This window comes from Bos grunniens, chromosome 6 (genome assembly GCF_055505025.1).
Source record: "Bos grunniens cultivar Pamir isolate PY7600 chromosome 6, Bosgru_T2T1.0, whole genome shotgun sequence".
Lineage (NCBI taxonomy): Eukaryota > Metazoa > Chordata > Mammalia > Artiodactyla > Bovidae > Bos > Bos grunniens.
The window spans coordinates 15,632,950-15,649,499 of record NC_141170.1 but is presented as its reverse complement, the minus strand read 5'-3'; the positions used below and the strand labels follow the sequence as shown (position 1 = coordinate 15,649,499).

Below are 16,550 nucleotides of genomic sequence, written 5' to 3'. Positions count from 1 at the left end.
TCTCGTGAGACACTAGTTGCTATTGAAGTAATTTTGCTGTGCCCCAGGGGGAAAAATACTGAATATTCTCTACAGAGAAACTATGTGCTTGTTCATAAGGTCTTTGCTTTAGGTCTCACCTTATTCATGAAGGAAAATCTGCATGCTTGTTTGGTTACTGTGATAAGCAAGAGAATCCAATTAAATCATAAAATTTGATTCAAATAAAATGGAAATGGCACAGATTTGGCTGAATAATTGAAACTCGGAAGAAAAAATTAATCTGGCATTTGTATTAATGAAACATTGGATTGGCCTAAAAGTTTGGTTGGGTTTTTCTGTAGCATCTGATGGAAAAATCTGAACAAACTTTCCGGCCAACCCATTGGTTGTATCTTGCTGCTCAAGAGGTTATTAAATAGAATAGATTCAGAGACTCTTTGCTGGAAAATGATGTTCCCATTCTACTTTACTTTTTAAAAGTCGCTTTCCTACATAGGCTCATATTTTACATTTCTGTTACTATGCAAACTTAGACTTCAGTATGGTCTGTTGGTTACATACCAAGGCTTGGCTTCCTCAGACCTGTTTTTGTCTTTGTCTAGGTTTGAAACCTTTAATTTTCCCCAAAGTTATTTAACAACCTTTCTTTCCTTTTAAAATAAGTACCTGCATTATGGTAAAACTGAGTTAGTCGAGCACTACATGAATTCCATAATAGCCCGTAGTTACTAGTTTTAACTTTTTCACTCTATGTTTTATTTTTAATGCTGAGAAGTTCGCTTCTTAAAAGTCTCCGTTTAAAATTCATTTGACCGAGTAGTCCAGTGATCTTATGAGATAGGAAATGTTATATGTGTGCCAACAGGCTGGTGGTGAACTTGGGGGAAAGCCACTGTGAGTCTCAGCTTTATAGTGAGTCAGCATGTAAACCTCAGCTTTTTAGACTATATGGGACGCATCGACCTTTTACTGCTTAAGTAAAGTTCAGAGAAAAATGACTTCTATTCTCAGTTATTCAAGCATCTGCTTAGTTTTCTAATCTAATTCTTTCTAATCCAATGCTTTGGTAGTAAACTACCATGGTTGATTATCTGCTAAGCTCTTGATACTTTCTTCATAAATTATGTGATATGACCATGAACCCTGGAAGGTTGGGAGTTTTCTTTTCACCTGTAAGGAAGTATTAACACTAAGATTGAAACCCATAGCCATTTAACTAGGAAGCCTTTTATTCTTACAGCACCATGCCACTTCTCTCTATTTTTTATTTTTTCCTTCTAAGTCTTGGAGTTGTACTCCCTCACCACAGCTTTGTTGTTTTACAGAAACCGTGGATGTATGTTGCGCATAGCTCAGAGCTTTTCTTTCAGAATAAATGGAATTTGCATCCTGAGAAGTGAGAAGTGAAGAGACATACAGTCAGACGTTTATCAAAAGGCTCATATGTTTCTGCACCTCCTCTGTGCAGTGTTGGGGTTGGTCCAGCCCTGGGAGATTGGGGTGGGGCATGAGGAAAGGCTGAGGAAAAGCAAAAGTCCAAACCTTGATCCTGGCTAGTTTTCGTCAGTCCCGTATGTAAAACTTTCCCCCGTCTCAGCACTCAAATAATACCTAGCCTTAAAGGAATTTTGTCCATTTTATGTGGTCATAGTAAGCATACAAAAGGATCACTCCTACCCTTTCCCCTTGTCTGCACATACTCAGTTCTGCCCTGCAGTTGGGCCATAGGCCTCCCTTCTGGCCATTTTTAGGACCACAGTGGAAGAAAATGTGTTTTATTTCTGTATCCAGGACATTCCTTTAGGGACTACTAAATGTATCTTAAAGTGCCCTGTTTGGGGTTGGGGGAGGGGAGCAGATGTTATTTATACCAGGAATGACCTCCCCTTTTGGTTCATACATAAGCACTCCTCTAGAAAGCAAGAGGGTCCGTGGCTGTGGTGGGGCTGTGGGCATAGCCCTGATGAGGGGGCCCTGTACCTTTTCTGATCTGGCTCCTTCCCAGTGGGTTAGAACTACCACCCCCTCAAGTCTTTGCAAGAAACAGTGTCTGACAAGTAGACGTTGGGTGTGAATCTTTTCTCTACCCTAAACAGCCATCCCGTCTTCTTAGAGTATTCAGTGCAGTTTTAAATCATGTGGGACTTTGTTAGGGTAGCTCTTCCCTCCCTCCTTGCTCTGAAATTCAAATAAGAGCGTGGGGGATAGAGTTGGTATAAGTGGAGGGAGATACAAAGAAGATACATTGTCTTACGCAGGAAAACAACAACAAAATTCTGTAGCCCTCTTTCCTTAGAGTTCCTCTAAGTTCTGTTTTACTACCATTATACTAAGGCCAAACTAGCTACTTGACCAGTTTATTCCCTAAAATTTTTTCCTGGTCCCAAACCCTTTACATTATATCTACATATCTTAGACATATTACATTTGAATTTTTTTTTTAATGAGTTGAATCATTTGGGATATCCCACTTGGGAAAATCATTAGCAGCAGTCTTATAAAATATCATCCACTTACTGGAGTGATTGCCTTATCCATAATGTAATCAGTTAAATTGAGATATCTTTCAATTAACTTCCCGGAGTGTTATGGAAATAATTTAGTCATACAAACCACCTGTCAGAATGGATCTTAAGAAAAACATGCAGCATGCCAGTGCTACACTGCCCTTTGAAAAAGAAAGTAATCACTAGTTACCCTGTTCACACATGAATATTTTCCCAAATAACATAAAATATATAGGTACAGTAATATACCAACATCCATGGAATTCTCCAGGCAAGAATACTGGAGTGGGTTGCCATTCCCTTCTCTAGGGGCTCTTCCCAACCCAGGGATCGAACCCAGGTCTCCCACATTGCAGGCCGATTCTTTGCCATTCGAGCTACCCAGGAAGCCCCAAGATACCACTAGAAGTGCCGAAATAAATATCTCACGTACCCCAACCACTGTGTGCAAGACATAAAAGTAGAATTTGGAGATAAAGACGTCCTTATCATTCCTTTCATGAGATCTAATAGCCCAGTTGGGGAGAGAGAGAATGTGATGCACCAGTAGTCAGCAGCAAAGATTTCAGCACGATATCTGCTGTTAGGAAAACAGGAGAAGCCCGGGACTTTTGTATATTCTCCTAGTGAGTCACACAGATAATCAGTATAATCTCACTGCTCTCAGTTGTGTGCTCTGGGGCCTCCCTGTGTTTCTTAGAAAAACAGGTGCTCATTCAGACCAGACTACCTGTAACAAGAGGCCTCGTGTTTGATTTTTAAAGAATTCAAAGGGGGAACTCATGGTTGACTAATGTGAACTCACTTAGTTCTTTTTACCCAGAAGTAAAATCTGAAATTCAGAAGACAGTGTATCTGTGATAAACTGTCATGTATTAGTGTTTTTAAGTACATTGAGAAATGAAATCAAGTCTTGAAAAAAGTCATTTTCAATTGATGAGTATGTCAAAAAAAAAAAAAAAAAAAAGGGATAAACCATGAAACCCATCCATAACCACTAAGACCTTTTTCTGAAAATCCTTGATAAAAGGATTCTTTTTGCTCTTCATTCTTTCCTATCATTTCCTGATAGGATAGTTCACAAGTCAGAATGAAAATTCTGTTTAAATTATACTGTAATTAGCAGTGAAACAAAATCTTTATTACACAGATTTCTCAGCAGTTGACAGTGGTCAGCACTGGTCAGTATCTAATGGTCTATTATTAGTCAGTGTCTGCTACAGCTGGAATTCCTGCAGCATGAACAATGGGAAGATTGTTTTAAGAGTTAATTGTTATAGGATTTAATCTGCAATTAGAGGGGGATCAAAAGGGCCTGAATTCTTAGGTTTGGAGTGACTGCATCTCCCCGGGACAGTCCTGTAGCAGTGGGTGACTAACCCAGAGGAGCAGTATCGTTACCGCTCAGCTAACCCTGTCTTCTTTTTCCTTGTTTGTAGCCCGAGCCTCCGACAACCAACAAATGGCAGCTGGACAACTGGCTGACCAAAGTCAGCCAGCCCGCGGTGCCCACCGAGGCCCCGGGTAGCACGGAGCCCCCGGCCCGACCCCCGGACACTAAGGGCAAGGGCGGCGACAGCGCCACCGCGGGTCACGAGCGCCCAGAGTCCAAAGAGCCTCCCCCCAAAGGCTCCAGCAAAGCCCCCCGGGTCCCATCCGAAGGCCCCCACGCGGGCAAGAGGAGCTGTCAGAAGTCCCCTGCCCAGCAGGAGCCCCCCCAGCGGCAAACCGTGGGAAGCAAACAGCCGAAAAAGCCCATCAAGGCTTCCGCCCCCGGGCACGCGGATGCGCCTGCAGATGCGCGTGCCTGCCTGCAGGTGGAGAGCGAGCCCGGACTTCCTCCCCCGGCCTCCAGGGACCAGCCCTCCAAAGACAAGCCCAAGGTGAAGACGAAAGGGCGGCCCCGCGCCGCAGACAGCCGGGAGCCCAAGCCGGCGGTGCCCACCCCCAGCGACCGGAAGAAGCACCGCAGCGGCCCCCCGAAGGCGCCCCCGAAGGACGCGGCGGCAGAGGACCGGAGCCCCGAACACTTTGCGCTCGTTCCCCTGACCCAGAGCCAGGGCCCTGTCCGCGGTGGCAGCGGTGGCGCCGGCGCCAGGACTAGTGGCTGCAGGCTGGCTGTGGTGGTCCAGGAGGACCGCCGCAAAGACAAACCCCCGGTGCCTTCGAGAGACACCAAGCTGCTCTCCCCGCTCAGGGACGCTCCGCCGCCACAAAGCTTGGTGGTGAAGATCACACTCGACCTCCTGTCTCGGATACCCCAGCCCCCAGGGAAGGGCAGCCGCCCCAAGAAACCAGAAGACAAACAGCCACCAGCAGGGAAGAAGCCAGATCCCGAGAAGAGAAGCTCAGAAAACGCCAGCAAGTTAGCCAAAAAGAGAAAGGTGAGTGTGCGAGACTAACCTTCCCCTCCAGCCTGGAGCGTGCCTGCTGCACACCAGGGGCTGTTTGGTGCTCCATTGTCCTAGAGGATTATGTTCACATAACCCTGAACTGTCTTAGAAGAGGCTGGAAATCTTTGGATTCCATGTTGCTTTTGTGACTAGTAGCAGTTAGTCTTTCATGTAGATAAGTGCTAATAAATGCCAGATTACTTCAGCTGAAATAAAGATGAGGCAGTCATTGAGAAGGACATACTGCTTTAGAACAATATAGCATTAAGGGTATGTGTTTTATCTATTTGGGTAACATTGGTGTTTACCACCTGTCCCACTAGGTTTTCTCTTTTATTATTTTTATGTATGTTTTTTGGCTGTGCTGGGTCTTTGTTGCCACGTGGGTTTTGCTCTAGTTATGGAGAGCGAGCGTCTATTCTGTAGTTGTGGTGTGGGGGCTTCTCACTGTCGTGGCTTCTCTTATTGCAGAACATGAGCAGTAGGTGCACTGGCTCAGCAGTTGCAGGCCCCAGGCTCTGAAGCACTGGCTCTGTAGTTGCAGGCCCCAGGCTCTTGGCTCAGCAGTTGTGACGCATGGGCTTAGCTGCTCCATGACCTGTGGAATCTTCCCAGAGCAGGGATCAAACCTGTGTTCCTTGGCATTGACAGGCTGCTGCTTATCCTCTGTACTACCAGGGAGGTGCTGGCCCATTAGGTTTTCCTCTAGAAATTAAAACCTTATATGGAATGAAATGTTAATTCTGATTTACTGACAGAAGTGATATACACTAAATGTTACTCCTGTGGTTTGATCTTTTTAATACTGATATTATGTCCATATTTTAACTCATGGTAACACACCTCGTTAATTTGAAACCACCATATTTAAGAATTTATGACCTCTGTGAATGACTTTTAATAATAAGCAGGGCATTGTGGGAAAAAGTTTTAGAGCTATTACAGAGATGGTTAGGGCATCTTTTTGAGCAATATAGGCTCTTATGGTGCATTGTGAAGTAGTCTGTCATTTAGCATAGTGTTTGGTATTTTGAACAGTGTCCTTTCAACTTTTATTCTGAATTACTAAGCTCTCGATGTATTTTTTTCACTGCTTCTGGGTGAAGAGAGATTAGTGAATTCCCCCCCTGCCCCAGTGACATTCCCAAACCAACCTATCCAAGATTCAAAATGAAAGACACAAGAAAGGCCAACTCTTTCCTGCCGAGAAGGAATAAAAAGTTTAACACTCCTGCAGATACATAAAAAACTTCTCAGTTACGGAAGTTGAGCTAAGAATAACAAGGACAGAAAGATCATGAAGCCTGCTGTCATGTCTGATTTGACTGATTACTCCATGAGGTTAAAAATATAACATGACTTTACCAAACAGTAAAGGGGACGGTTTCTCCAGCACCTTGTCCAGTGAGCCGCGAGGGTGTGTATTGCTACCGTAACTGCAGCGGGCGAGCCCCGTGGGGCTGGGATCCAGTGCGCTAACTGGCAGTGCTGTTTCAGCTAGAAGCAGACATTTTCCCGTGCCTGGTAACTTTTCCTTTTCCCTTCTTTTTGGCTGTGCTGGGTCTTTGCTGAGGCAGAGGGAGTTTCTTTATGGTTGTGGCTTAGTTGCCCCAAGGCATGTGGAATCTTATCTTGGTTCCTTGACCAGGGATCCAGCCCATATCGCCTGCATCAGAAGGCAGATTCTTTACCACTGGTCCACCAGGGAAGTCCCCTGACACCCTCTGAAACAATGTGTGTATGTAAGAGGTGTGAAACTTGATGGAGAAAATTGTGATGGACCAGGCTAGGGAAATGGTGCCTACACCTAACATGCCCGAGAAAGCCTGAAAAATACACTCTTTTTACCTCCTCCTGGGAAGTCTTTTATCACCTGTCTCCCAGCTACCATAACCTTGGGTTGGCCAAAAAGGTCATTCAGTTTTTTTCCATTACAGCTTATGGAAAAACCCAAACGAACTTTTTGGCCAGCCCCAATGTTATCTAGTCTCCACGGCTGACCTTTAGCATCAACTCGAGTGGGGAGAAGTATTAGCTTCTAAAGCGCTTACTAACCAGGTGGGAACTGGAGTCTCCCTGGATGGTTGTCAGCTCAGTCCACCTTCCAGCGCAAGTCTAGAAGCTCTGTCTAGCTCCACCAAGGGAAGCCAGCTATCAGCCCTTGGCTGAGCTCTGCTAGGGCAGCTCATTCATCTTCCTGTTCAAAGGATAGAGAGGTAATGACCCCCTCATCTTAGGCAAGTACATGCTTGCTTTAAACCTCTGGCAAACAGCTGAGCGGTCTGGCCTTGGGAACAGCCTGCCTGTTTGCTGTGGGAGTGACAGGATCAGTGTCTGAACCGGTCATTCCAAATCCTGGCTGCACGTCCCTGTCTGCTGGGGATGCCCTGGCTACTGGTGGAGGGATGAGCACCACCCTGCATGCTCCCCATTGGTGGTTTTATTTCTTCTTTTTTGTTTTACTTACTATTCTCCCCTCCCCCACATTTTAAAAATTTATGTTAAATTAGAGGATAAGCTTTACAAGGTTGGGTTGGTTTCAGCCAAAATATACATATGGCCCCTCCCTGTTAAACCTCCCTCCCACTCCCCTCATATCATCTAACTCCTCAGATTGGTGGTGCTGGTTTAATCACAAGTCGTGTCCGACTCTTGTGACCCCATGGATGGGGTCTGTAGCCCTCCAGGCTCCTCTGTCCATGGGATTCTCCAGGCAACTACTGGAGTGGGTTGCCATTTCCTTCTCCAGGGCGTCTTCCCGACCTGGGAATTGAACCTGGGTCTCCTGCACTGTAGGCAGAAAACTCCTCAGATTTTCTAATACCTTTGGCTCTGGAGCAGAAGCTTGTCACCAGGGCAGGATTGTATAGAGCTAGTGGTTTGGACTGAGAAATCTCTCCAGGGTGGTGCTTTTAGACATCATGGATCTAGGAATTCCTGGTCTGAAGTATGTCACTAGTTAGAAACACTACTTAGGAGCCTTTAGACAAATATCAACAGCGGCTGACTGTGTAGTTGCTTCCTGATCAGAGAACCGTGTGTCATTGGTTTTACTTCCTGCTGGATTCCAGCTGGTGTTAAGACTGAACACTGCCCCCTCAGGTGCTCTCTGTGAGGGCCAGGCTCCCCACTCTCTTGCCAAGACCCTGACTCTGCTTGCTCAGGGCACCGTGGCTGCCCTGTTTGATGAATGGGGCTGCTCCGTGGGCAGCCCAAGTCTCTCTCTCTCTTTAAATTTAATTTATTTGGCTGTGCTAGGTGTTCGTTTCAGTGTGTGGAATCTTTAGTTTCAACACGTGGGGTCTCGTTCCCTGACTAGGGATTGAACCCAGGCCCTCTGCATTGGAAGCGCAGACCACTGGACCACCAGGGAAGCCCCACCCAGGTCTCTTTTTAAGCTTGGGTGCTTTCTTCCATATTTGTATAGTGTTCATGTTCTTCAGGGCTTCCCTGGTGGCCCAGAGGGTAAAGCGTCTGCCTACAATGCAGGAGAGCCGGGTTCGATCCCTGGGTCAGGAAGATTCCCCTGGAGAAGGAAATGGCAACCCACTCCAGTATTCTTGCCTGGAAAATCCTATGGACAGAGGATCCTGGCAGGCTACAGTCCATGGGGTCACAGAGTCAGATACAACTGAGTGACTGCACTTTCACTTTTCACTTTCATCTTCTTCATATGGAGTGTGAACACTAGAAAAAGCTGCATGAAGAAGTAGTGAGAGCAATTGCATAATGTACCTGCTCCTTCCCATCCCTTTCTTGCCACGAAAGTTAACAGGTATTTTCAGAGTGTTAACAGATTCTTGAGGGGGCTTTCCCAGTGGCTCACCAGTAAAGAATCTGCCTGCAATGCAAGAGATGCATGCAGATGCGAGTTCGATCCCGGGGTTGGGAAGATCCCCTGGAGAAGGAAATGGCAGCCCCCTCCAGTATTCTTGCCTGCAGAATCCCCATGGACAGAGGATCCTGGCAGGCTACAGTCCACGGAGTCACAAAGAGTCGGACACGACTGAGCACACAAACACACACATGCACACGCAGCAGATCCTTGAAGTCATTTTAGACTCAAAAGTGTGAGAAGATGATTGTAAAGAGTTAGTGGTGGTTAACAGCTGTGATGAATCCATTGAATGTGGTGCCTATAGAAGTGTATTTGTATTTTTTTCTTTTACTTTGTAAAGTAGTCGGTTGGGGACACTTCATGCGAAAAAATAGAGAAAATCATGAGGGCAAATGGGCATGAACTTACATGGTCCTCCTTGCATAAACTACAGAATTTCTTCAACCTGATTACAGTTTAGAATTTAAACTAGAACTTATATTTTCTTTTATATAATTTTTAGGCTTCCTGTTTTCCAGACTTGGAAGGGAAGTTGAAGTTTAGAGGCGCAGCACAGTGTATAATCAAGGCGGTACAAAGGGAAGGATTCGAAAAGCACCAAATGTTCCGAGAGCTGAGCCTTGCTCAAGGCGCTTTTCTAGGTGTTGTTGGTGTTCAGTTACAAGGGTGACTCTGTCCTTCGTTACCTCTCATAGATAATCTCAACTAATTCAGTCACCTACGGAAGTCTTTCAAACAAAACTCTAGACTGTCTCAGCAGTTGTTCAGACAAATGCCAGAGCAGGGAGGTTACGTTCGTGCAGGTCTTTCCCTTCTTCTGAATAACTGCTTACCGACCGAGAGGCCTGGAGGCTTTTGGAAGCACATTGCAGTGCATGGTTTACATGTGTTTTGAAGAAGGGGGAGGGAAATTATGGGATCTGGTGGGAAAATGTGCGTTTTTATTGCTTGATGCTTGGTTCAGACCTTCCCTTCTATCCAAGATCAGCCTGTTTTCTCTTGGGTTGTTTCTCCAGATAGACATTCCCGGTTATTATCCTTCAAAATCAAGGGTTTGAAGTCATCCCTATAATTTCCTAAAACCACTTACATCTAATTTCTTCATGCCTGTTAGTTACCCTAAAAACGTCATATGGGGAGCTGTTTTAGGGCCAGTCTAATGCCTGTGTTTGCCTGATGAGAAAGAAGGGGGAAAGTGGATACATTTTGCCCTTCTGTGGTGCTTAGCCCAGTGAATATAGCCCGCCTTCTCAGTCTCCACCCTCATTCTTGGGGTCAGCTTGGACTTGTCTGCCTCGTCGTCTCACCGAGCCTCTGGCAGAGGCAGATCTTGGCCAAGTACCTGAACTTCCCCAAAGGCTGCCTCTCCACTTTTGCTCTGCTCCATGTGCTACCAAGTCGATTCGCTTCCCCGCGGGAGAGGGTGATAGAGTTTAGGACTGGAGCACTGAGACCCATGTATCTCTTATTCAGCCGCTGCCTTTCACAGATGGGATCCAGAAAGGCTTGAGGGCTTCCCCCTGATGGCTTGGCGGTAAAGAATCCACCTGCAAAGTGGGAGATGCGAGTTCCATTCCTGGGTTGGGAAGATCCCCTGGAGGAGGAAATGGCAACCCACTCTAGTATTCTTGCTTGGGAGATCCCATGGACAGAGGAGCCTTAACAGTGGGACACAACTTAGCGACAACAAACTCCCCTTTTACTTGCAGTACCTGGCTGGTGAGTTGAGTGCCCTGGAGGCCTCCTCTCCAGAAACCGGCTCAGCAGAGCACAGCCCCAGCGCTTCCTTTTATGGTCATCATTCTTGCCCTTTGGCTCCATGCCGCAGGTGGAGCAGCCTTTGGCAGGTAATCTGAGGCTTCCTGAGCCAACAGGTTCAGAAAAGTCAACAAGTCAATCAAGAGGAGCCTCCTCCTGGTGGAGATGTGGGCACCATGGAGACACTTTTTCTGAAAAAAGGGAGCTTCCAAGACCCAGACCTGAGACTTGATCTGTGGATAAGCCCCTGGGCAGAGGAGACTCTTTTTCCTCCTGAAAAAAAGCATCGTGCTTACCTCTCTTTCAAATGGTCTCTTGACCCAGAAACATCTCGGGAACTCCTCACCTTCTGTTTTCCAGTCTTGGATCAAGTCTGCGCCCCCCCCACCCCGGATGAGACAACTCCCTCTCTAGTGGCCCTTTGCCTAATCCTAGATCCACTTCGAGAGGTAGTGTAGGCTGGCTCCCGTGCCAGTGGAGAAAGTTCAGGGATGCCTCTGGGACTGTTCCTGCAGAGGATGAGAGGGTTCCAAGTACGAAAATACCAACCCCAGGCTCATAGGAGTGCACTCCATCAAAGCAGACACAGTCACCAGAAGGGAATTTTGCTTAATTGGTGTAATGGCTTACCAGCTTCCCTGGTGGTTCAGATGGTAAAGAATCTGCCTGCAATGCAGCAGGCCTGGGTTCGATCCCTGTGTTGGGAAGATCCCCTGGAGGAGGGAATGGCCACCCACTGCAGTATTCTTACCTGGAGACTCCCATGGACAGAGGAACCTAGCGGGGTATGGTCCATGGGGTCACAAAGAGTTGGACACGACTGAGCACCTAACCCTTTCTACCAGCCGACAGAATATTACTGGCTTCTAAGTTGCTGCATGTCAGTATAAAGCAGATTATTCCAGTAAGTGCCAGCACAGTTGTTAAAGCTGGTGTCAAAGTTGATCCTTGGTTCTGGGCTGTTCTCTTGAGTCACCAGTTGGCACAAGCCAGAGTTAAACCAGTTTGTGAGGATTGACTCACTAGGAATCATATTTTCATGTGTGGTTTGTAAGGCCTGCCACTTTGGCTTCTAGTCGTAACTAGCATGTCCTAAGCAGCATGAAGGTATACAAACAAAAATTAACTCTTCTGCCTCTGGAGTTTGCTGTTTTCTTTAGAAAATAACCTCGTGGGCCATTTATACTTAACTTTATCTTCAGGACTTACCCTTTGTGGTGTTAACTGCCTGGAGATGCCTTCTATTTAAAGCAGTATGAGGACTTCCCTTGTAGTGTGGTGGGCTTAGAATCCACCTGCCTGTGCGGGGGACATGGGTTTAATCGCTGGTCCAGGAAGATCCCATATTCCTGCGGGGCCAGAAAGCTCGTGCACCACAGCTGCTGAGCCCACGCTCCAGGGCCCGTGAGCTGCAACTTCTAAAGCCCAAGTGCCCTGGGTCCTGTGCTCTGCAAGATGAGAAGCCCGATCCCCCCACTTGCCGCAACTAAAGAAAGCCTGAGTGCCAGTGAAGTCCTAGCACAGCCAAAAAAATAAATTAAAAAAAAACAAAAAACTATGATTGGGACTCTGCTCTTCTGCTGTAGGGGATGAGGGTTCAGTCCTCGCCAGGGAACTAAGATGCTACGTGCCGTGCGCTGTGGCTGGGAAAACAGCAAAACAACCCTATAAAAAAAAGTGAAGTGAAAGTCGCTCAGTCATGTCCGACTCTTGGCAACCCCATGGACTATACAGTCCATGGAATTCTCCAGGCCAGAATACTGGAGTGGGTAGCCTTTCCCTTCTCCAGGGAATCTTCCCAACCCAGGGATCGATCCTAGGTCTCCCGCGTTGCGGGCGGATTCTTTACCAGCTGAGACACAGTGTATTAGTAATTAACTTCGTGTGCGAGTTAATTATCTCTCTGGGTATTTTAGCACATTCTGTGACTTTTCCCAAAGATAAATTTCCCACCTCTTGCAATGTTTGCTGCGCCAGCTGTGTGGCCTTTAATCTAAAACTCAAGAGAAATTCACCGGGGCCGTTGGTAGCAGAGCCTGTTAGGCACAGTGGGTGTAGTGATGAGGGTTCCCACTAGGAGAAGAGTTCTGTTTTAACCAGTCGTTTCCGGTTTATTCTGTTTTTCTCTGCCAACATCCAGAGTACCTGTAAAGTGTTCCCATTGTGAATTGTTGAATGGAGGGTGAGTTACATGCTGAGCCCCAGAAGGCTCCCCCTGGCCACTGCCAGGGCCCCCCTCTCATCTCTCTTGACGTGTGCCCAGGGCTTGTGCTGCTGCCACACGAGAAACAAACAGCCATGTGAAATCACTTGCTGTATTTCAGTTGTGCCCGTGGGATGTGCTTATTTGCATTATATGTTTGCTCCTTGCTAGGTCCTTCAAGATCTGTTTATCCCCCAGTCTTTCATCATGAGCGACTGATTTGTTTTTCTTTTATCTAACCTGTACATCGAATAGTTCTTCATTTGCCTCAGCTCATTGGAAGTTCAAGGTCCATTTTGCACGTCACCTCTAGAAAAGTGTAAAGAACAGTAGCAATATCATGCGACCTAATTTTACATTTTCATAATTTTACATTCTCTAGTAGCCACGTTAAAAAATATTAAAAGGAAAAAACAGTGAAAGCAATATTAAATAGTTTAATCCAGTGTATCTAAAATATTGGCACTTCAGCATTTCATCAGTAGAAAAATAATTACATTCTCCGTTTTTCCACAAAGTTCTTGACTTCACTTGTCACTCTGGACTTGCTGGCTCTGGGACAGAGTGTGAGACAGTGCGGGATTGTCTCCAGGGGTACCAGCCTTGGCTCAGAGTTTCTTTCTCCACCCATATTTTCCCCTCTTCTGTGCGCACACCAGGAGATGAAAACTAAATATCCTTATAAGCCACCTTATCTTTTGAAACAAGAGATAAATGTTTTTGGCAGAGTGCGAAGGGCTGGATTGAGACACACTCCTGAGCACCTGTGCCTGGAGAATGCGGGGGTCGGAGGGGGTAGGGTATGGTATGTCTCTGCCTTTTCCCTACTTTTGAGCAAGGCCACGCTGTTTATTAGCAGAGCTTGAGCCCACACATCTTAATTTATTCATTTTTCTTGGAGACATTCAGAGAACAAGGGAGAGACTGTGGTGAAAACCAGGGCCTCCCACAATTGGATCACGTGAAAAATGTTTTTCCCAGTTAAGACTCTAAGAGAGGATTTCGGTTTTTTAGGGATTGGCCTAGATTGGCTGATGGTGTCCCAGATTTCTTTCCTGGTGAGCTGTCGGAGGAGTTTAGTTCTGATGCACCTGAGCTGATTGAAGGACCCCCCCACTGATCACTTGGTTGTCCTTGTTAGAAGCTAGTGACTCCTCTCCACAGGCCATCACGTGAGCTTAGGCCTGTGGGAAGGACCCTCTGTAAACTGGATGTACATGTTGTCATGGAATAACACAACTGTTGTGCTTCCTGGGAAGAGGAAAACCTGGTTCTTTCCTTTCTGGGTATCCTTCTTTTCCTGGGTGTGAGGAATAGTCCTTCCTGAAACACAGGTCTGTCTCAGTGTACATCACATCAGATCTGTACGGCCTGCCGCCTCCCTCTCCCAGAACGCAGTGTAGGTGCTTAAAGGTTGCCACGTGCGTTTAGATGTTCCCACAAGTCTCGTTGTTCTCCTTGCCTTTGCTGTATATTTTTTTCCTCTATTTTGTCTGTACAGTCGTGTTCGTAACAGTTTAATCTTATACAATAACAGGGTGAAGCAGAGAAAGACCACGATAGCAAGAAAGTCAGGCTGGAGAAGGAAGTCAAGTCACAGCCGTCGTCTTCCTCTTCCCACAAGGAATCTTCCAAATCAAAGTGAGTATGGAGGCTAGGAACAGTCTGCAAAGGCGATCAAAGCTTCCTGGATCACGTGCCCTGGCAGACGTTTTCCTTCTGCAATAGAATAAGAGTCAACTCTTTGGGGTTCCTTTTGACGATACGCTAAATTTGTTTTGTTTTCCTCCACGAGGACCTTAGAGGAGTGAACAGTTGGTTTGGCAGCAAACTTAGATTTATCAAAAGCACAAAAAGCCTTGGCAAAAGTGAGCGAGTCGTGTCACCATGTAAACCAACAGAGATTTGAGAGAGAAAGGGGAGGGGGTCCAATGTGAAGGGGGCAGAGAGGAGGTAAAGGTTGTGCGGCAGCTGCTGCAGACAGAGCTGTTTGGGTAAAAGGTTAAGACCACTGGCAGACTCTGCAAGCTTCGTGACAAGTTACACAACCACATTTATCAACCTCATTTACTACTCATAGGTAGGACTCGATTTTTCAAAGGTTTAAAAAAAAAAAAAAAAGGCTCTGAAATTTGGCCTTTCCACAAAAATGGATTTCATGCTCTGTGATATCTTAATCTTTTGTGTCAACAGCTACTTTGTCCTTTTAAGCCAAACAACGAAGCTGTGTGGTTCATGTTCTGCCTTAACTTAGTTTTGCCTCGTGTTTCGTTCCAGGATGTCCAGGCCCTCCTCTGAGCCCTCAAAGAAGGAAATGCTTCCCCCTTCGCTCGTGTCATCCTCATCCTCCCAGAAGCCAGCCAAGCCTGCACAGAAGAGGCCACGGCAGGAAGACCCCGGCTGCCAGGACCCCCCAAAAAGTGCCGGTAGTGCCAAGGGCAGCCACAGAGACCCTTCTGCCTCCAAACACAGAAAAGCAGAGGGGAAGGTCTCTGGAAGCTCCACAGAGCACAAAGTAAGGAGGGACACGGTCATGTCGAAAAGGGGATACGTCGGTGTATCTTTAAATGCTCAAATAAGTCCTGACTGATGGTAGTTCAGAGCTATTTCATCACTTGTAAAAGCCAGAATGAATAATTTGTGTTTAAATCTCCACTTTCCAGAGGGAGAGTAAGAAACAGTTCCTGTTACATGAACATTGAGTTGGAAGTTTATTCTTAAGATGGTTCAGACGTACAAATACAGAATACATGCTTGGGTTAATTTTCTATCCAGAGTTTTGCAGTAAAACATAACTCTGGTTAGTTCTTGGCTTGGATGTTTGATCTCAAATACTTCCATTATTAGTGATAATGGGAAAAATTTCCTTTTTCAAATACAAATTCCTTTCTTCCTGTTAATCTGGAATGGGTAATAGAGTGTGTGTGTGTGTGTGTTGCCTAAGAGTAAGTGTTAAATTTGGTTTGTTGATAATCTGTTCTCTTGAACATGCTTGTCTTATGGCTTTTCTGTGTCCCCGATACAATCAAAATCTACAGTTTCAGTTGAATCTAGCTGAGAAAATGCTTGACTAAGCCAAAGTGTGCAGTGTTTGAGTTCTCTTTTGAGCTCCTTTTGGGCTAATTTAGAGAAATAGTATTAGGTTGGTGCAAAAGTAATTGTGGTTTTGCATTGTTGAAATTTGCCGTTTGGTATTGAAATATATTCTTCAATGTGATTCTGTTATACATTATTTTAATGCATATTTCTCACTTTGTGTTTTTTGTTAATGGCTTATTACTTGCTGTTTATATTTGTTTTAGACTATGGAAATGATGTTAGACAAAAAGCAAATTCGAGCGATTTTCTTATTTGAGTTCAAAATGAGTGGTAAAGTAGTGGAGACAACTTGCAACATCAACAACTCATTTGGCCCAGGAACTGCTAATGAAGGTACAGTGCAATGGTGGTTCCAGAAGTTTTGCAGAGGAGATAAGAACCTTGAAGATAAGGAACATGATGGCCGGCCATCGAAGTTGACAACAACCGATTGAGAGCTGTCACGGAAGCTGGTCCGCTTACAACTACTCGAGAAGTTGCTGAAGAACTCAGCGTCGACTATTCTACAGTTGTTTGGCATTTGAAGCAAACTGGAAAGGTGGAAAAGCTTGGTAAGTGGGTGCCGCATGAGTTGATCGGAAATCAAAAAAATCATTGTTTTGAAGTGTCATCTTCTGTAAAACAAAAGTGAACCGTTTCTTGATAAGATTGTGGCGTTCGACAAGAAGTGGCTTGTATGTGACAACTGGCGGTGTCAGTGGTTGGACCAAGAAGAAGCTCTAATGCGCTTCCCAAAGCCAAACTTGCACCAGGAAAAAGTCACAGTCACT

The 16,550-nt window shown here is 45.8% G+C and overlaps 1 protein-coding gene across 17 annotated transcripts in view; it reads left to right on the top strand.

Moving 5' to 3' along the window:
* Positions 1-16,550, top strand: part of AFF1 (ALF transcription elongation factor 1) — a 197,278-nt gene that overhangs the window by 165,012 nt on the left and 15,716 nt on the right. For all 17 annotated transcript variants that reach the window (XM_086404864.1, XM_086404868.1, XM_086404871.1 and 14 more), the window contains 3 exons: positions 3,929-4,873; positions 14,219-14,322; positions 14,959-15,196. In XM_086404864.1, coding sequence (XP_086260990.1) covers positions 3,929-4,873; positions 14,219-14,322; positions 14,959-15,196 — 1,287 coding nt within the window. The remainder of the gene's footprint in view (positions 1-3,928; positions 4,874-14,218; positions 14,323-14,958; positions 15,197-16,550) is intronic.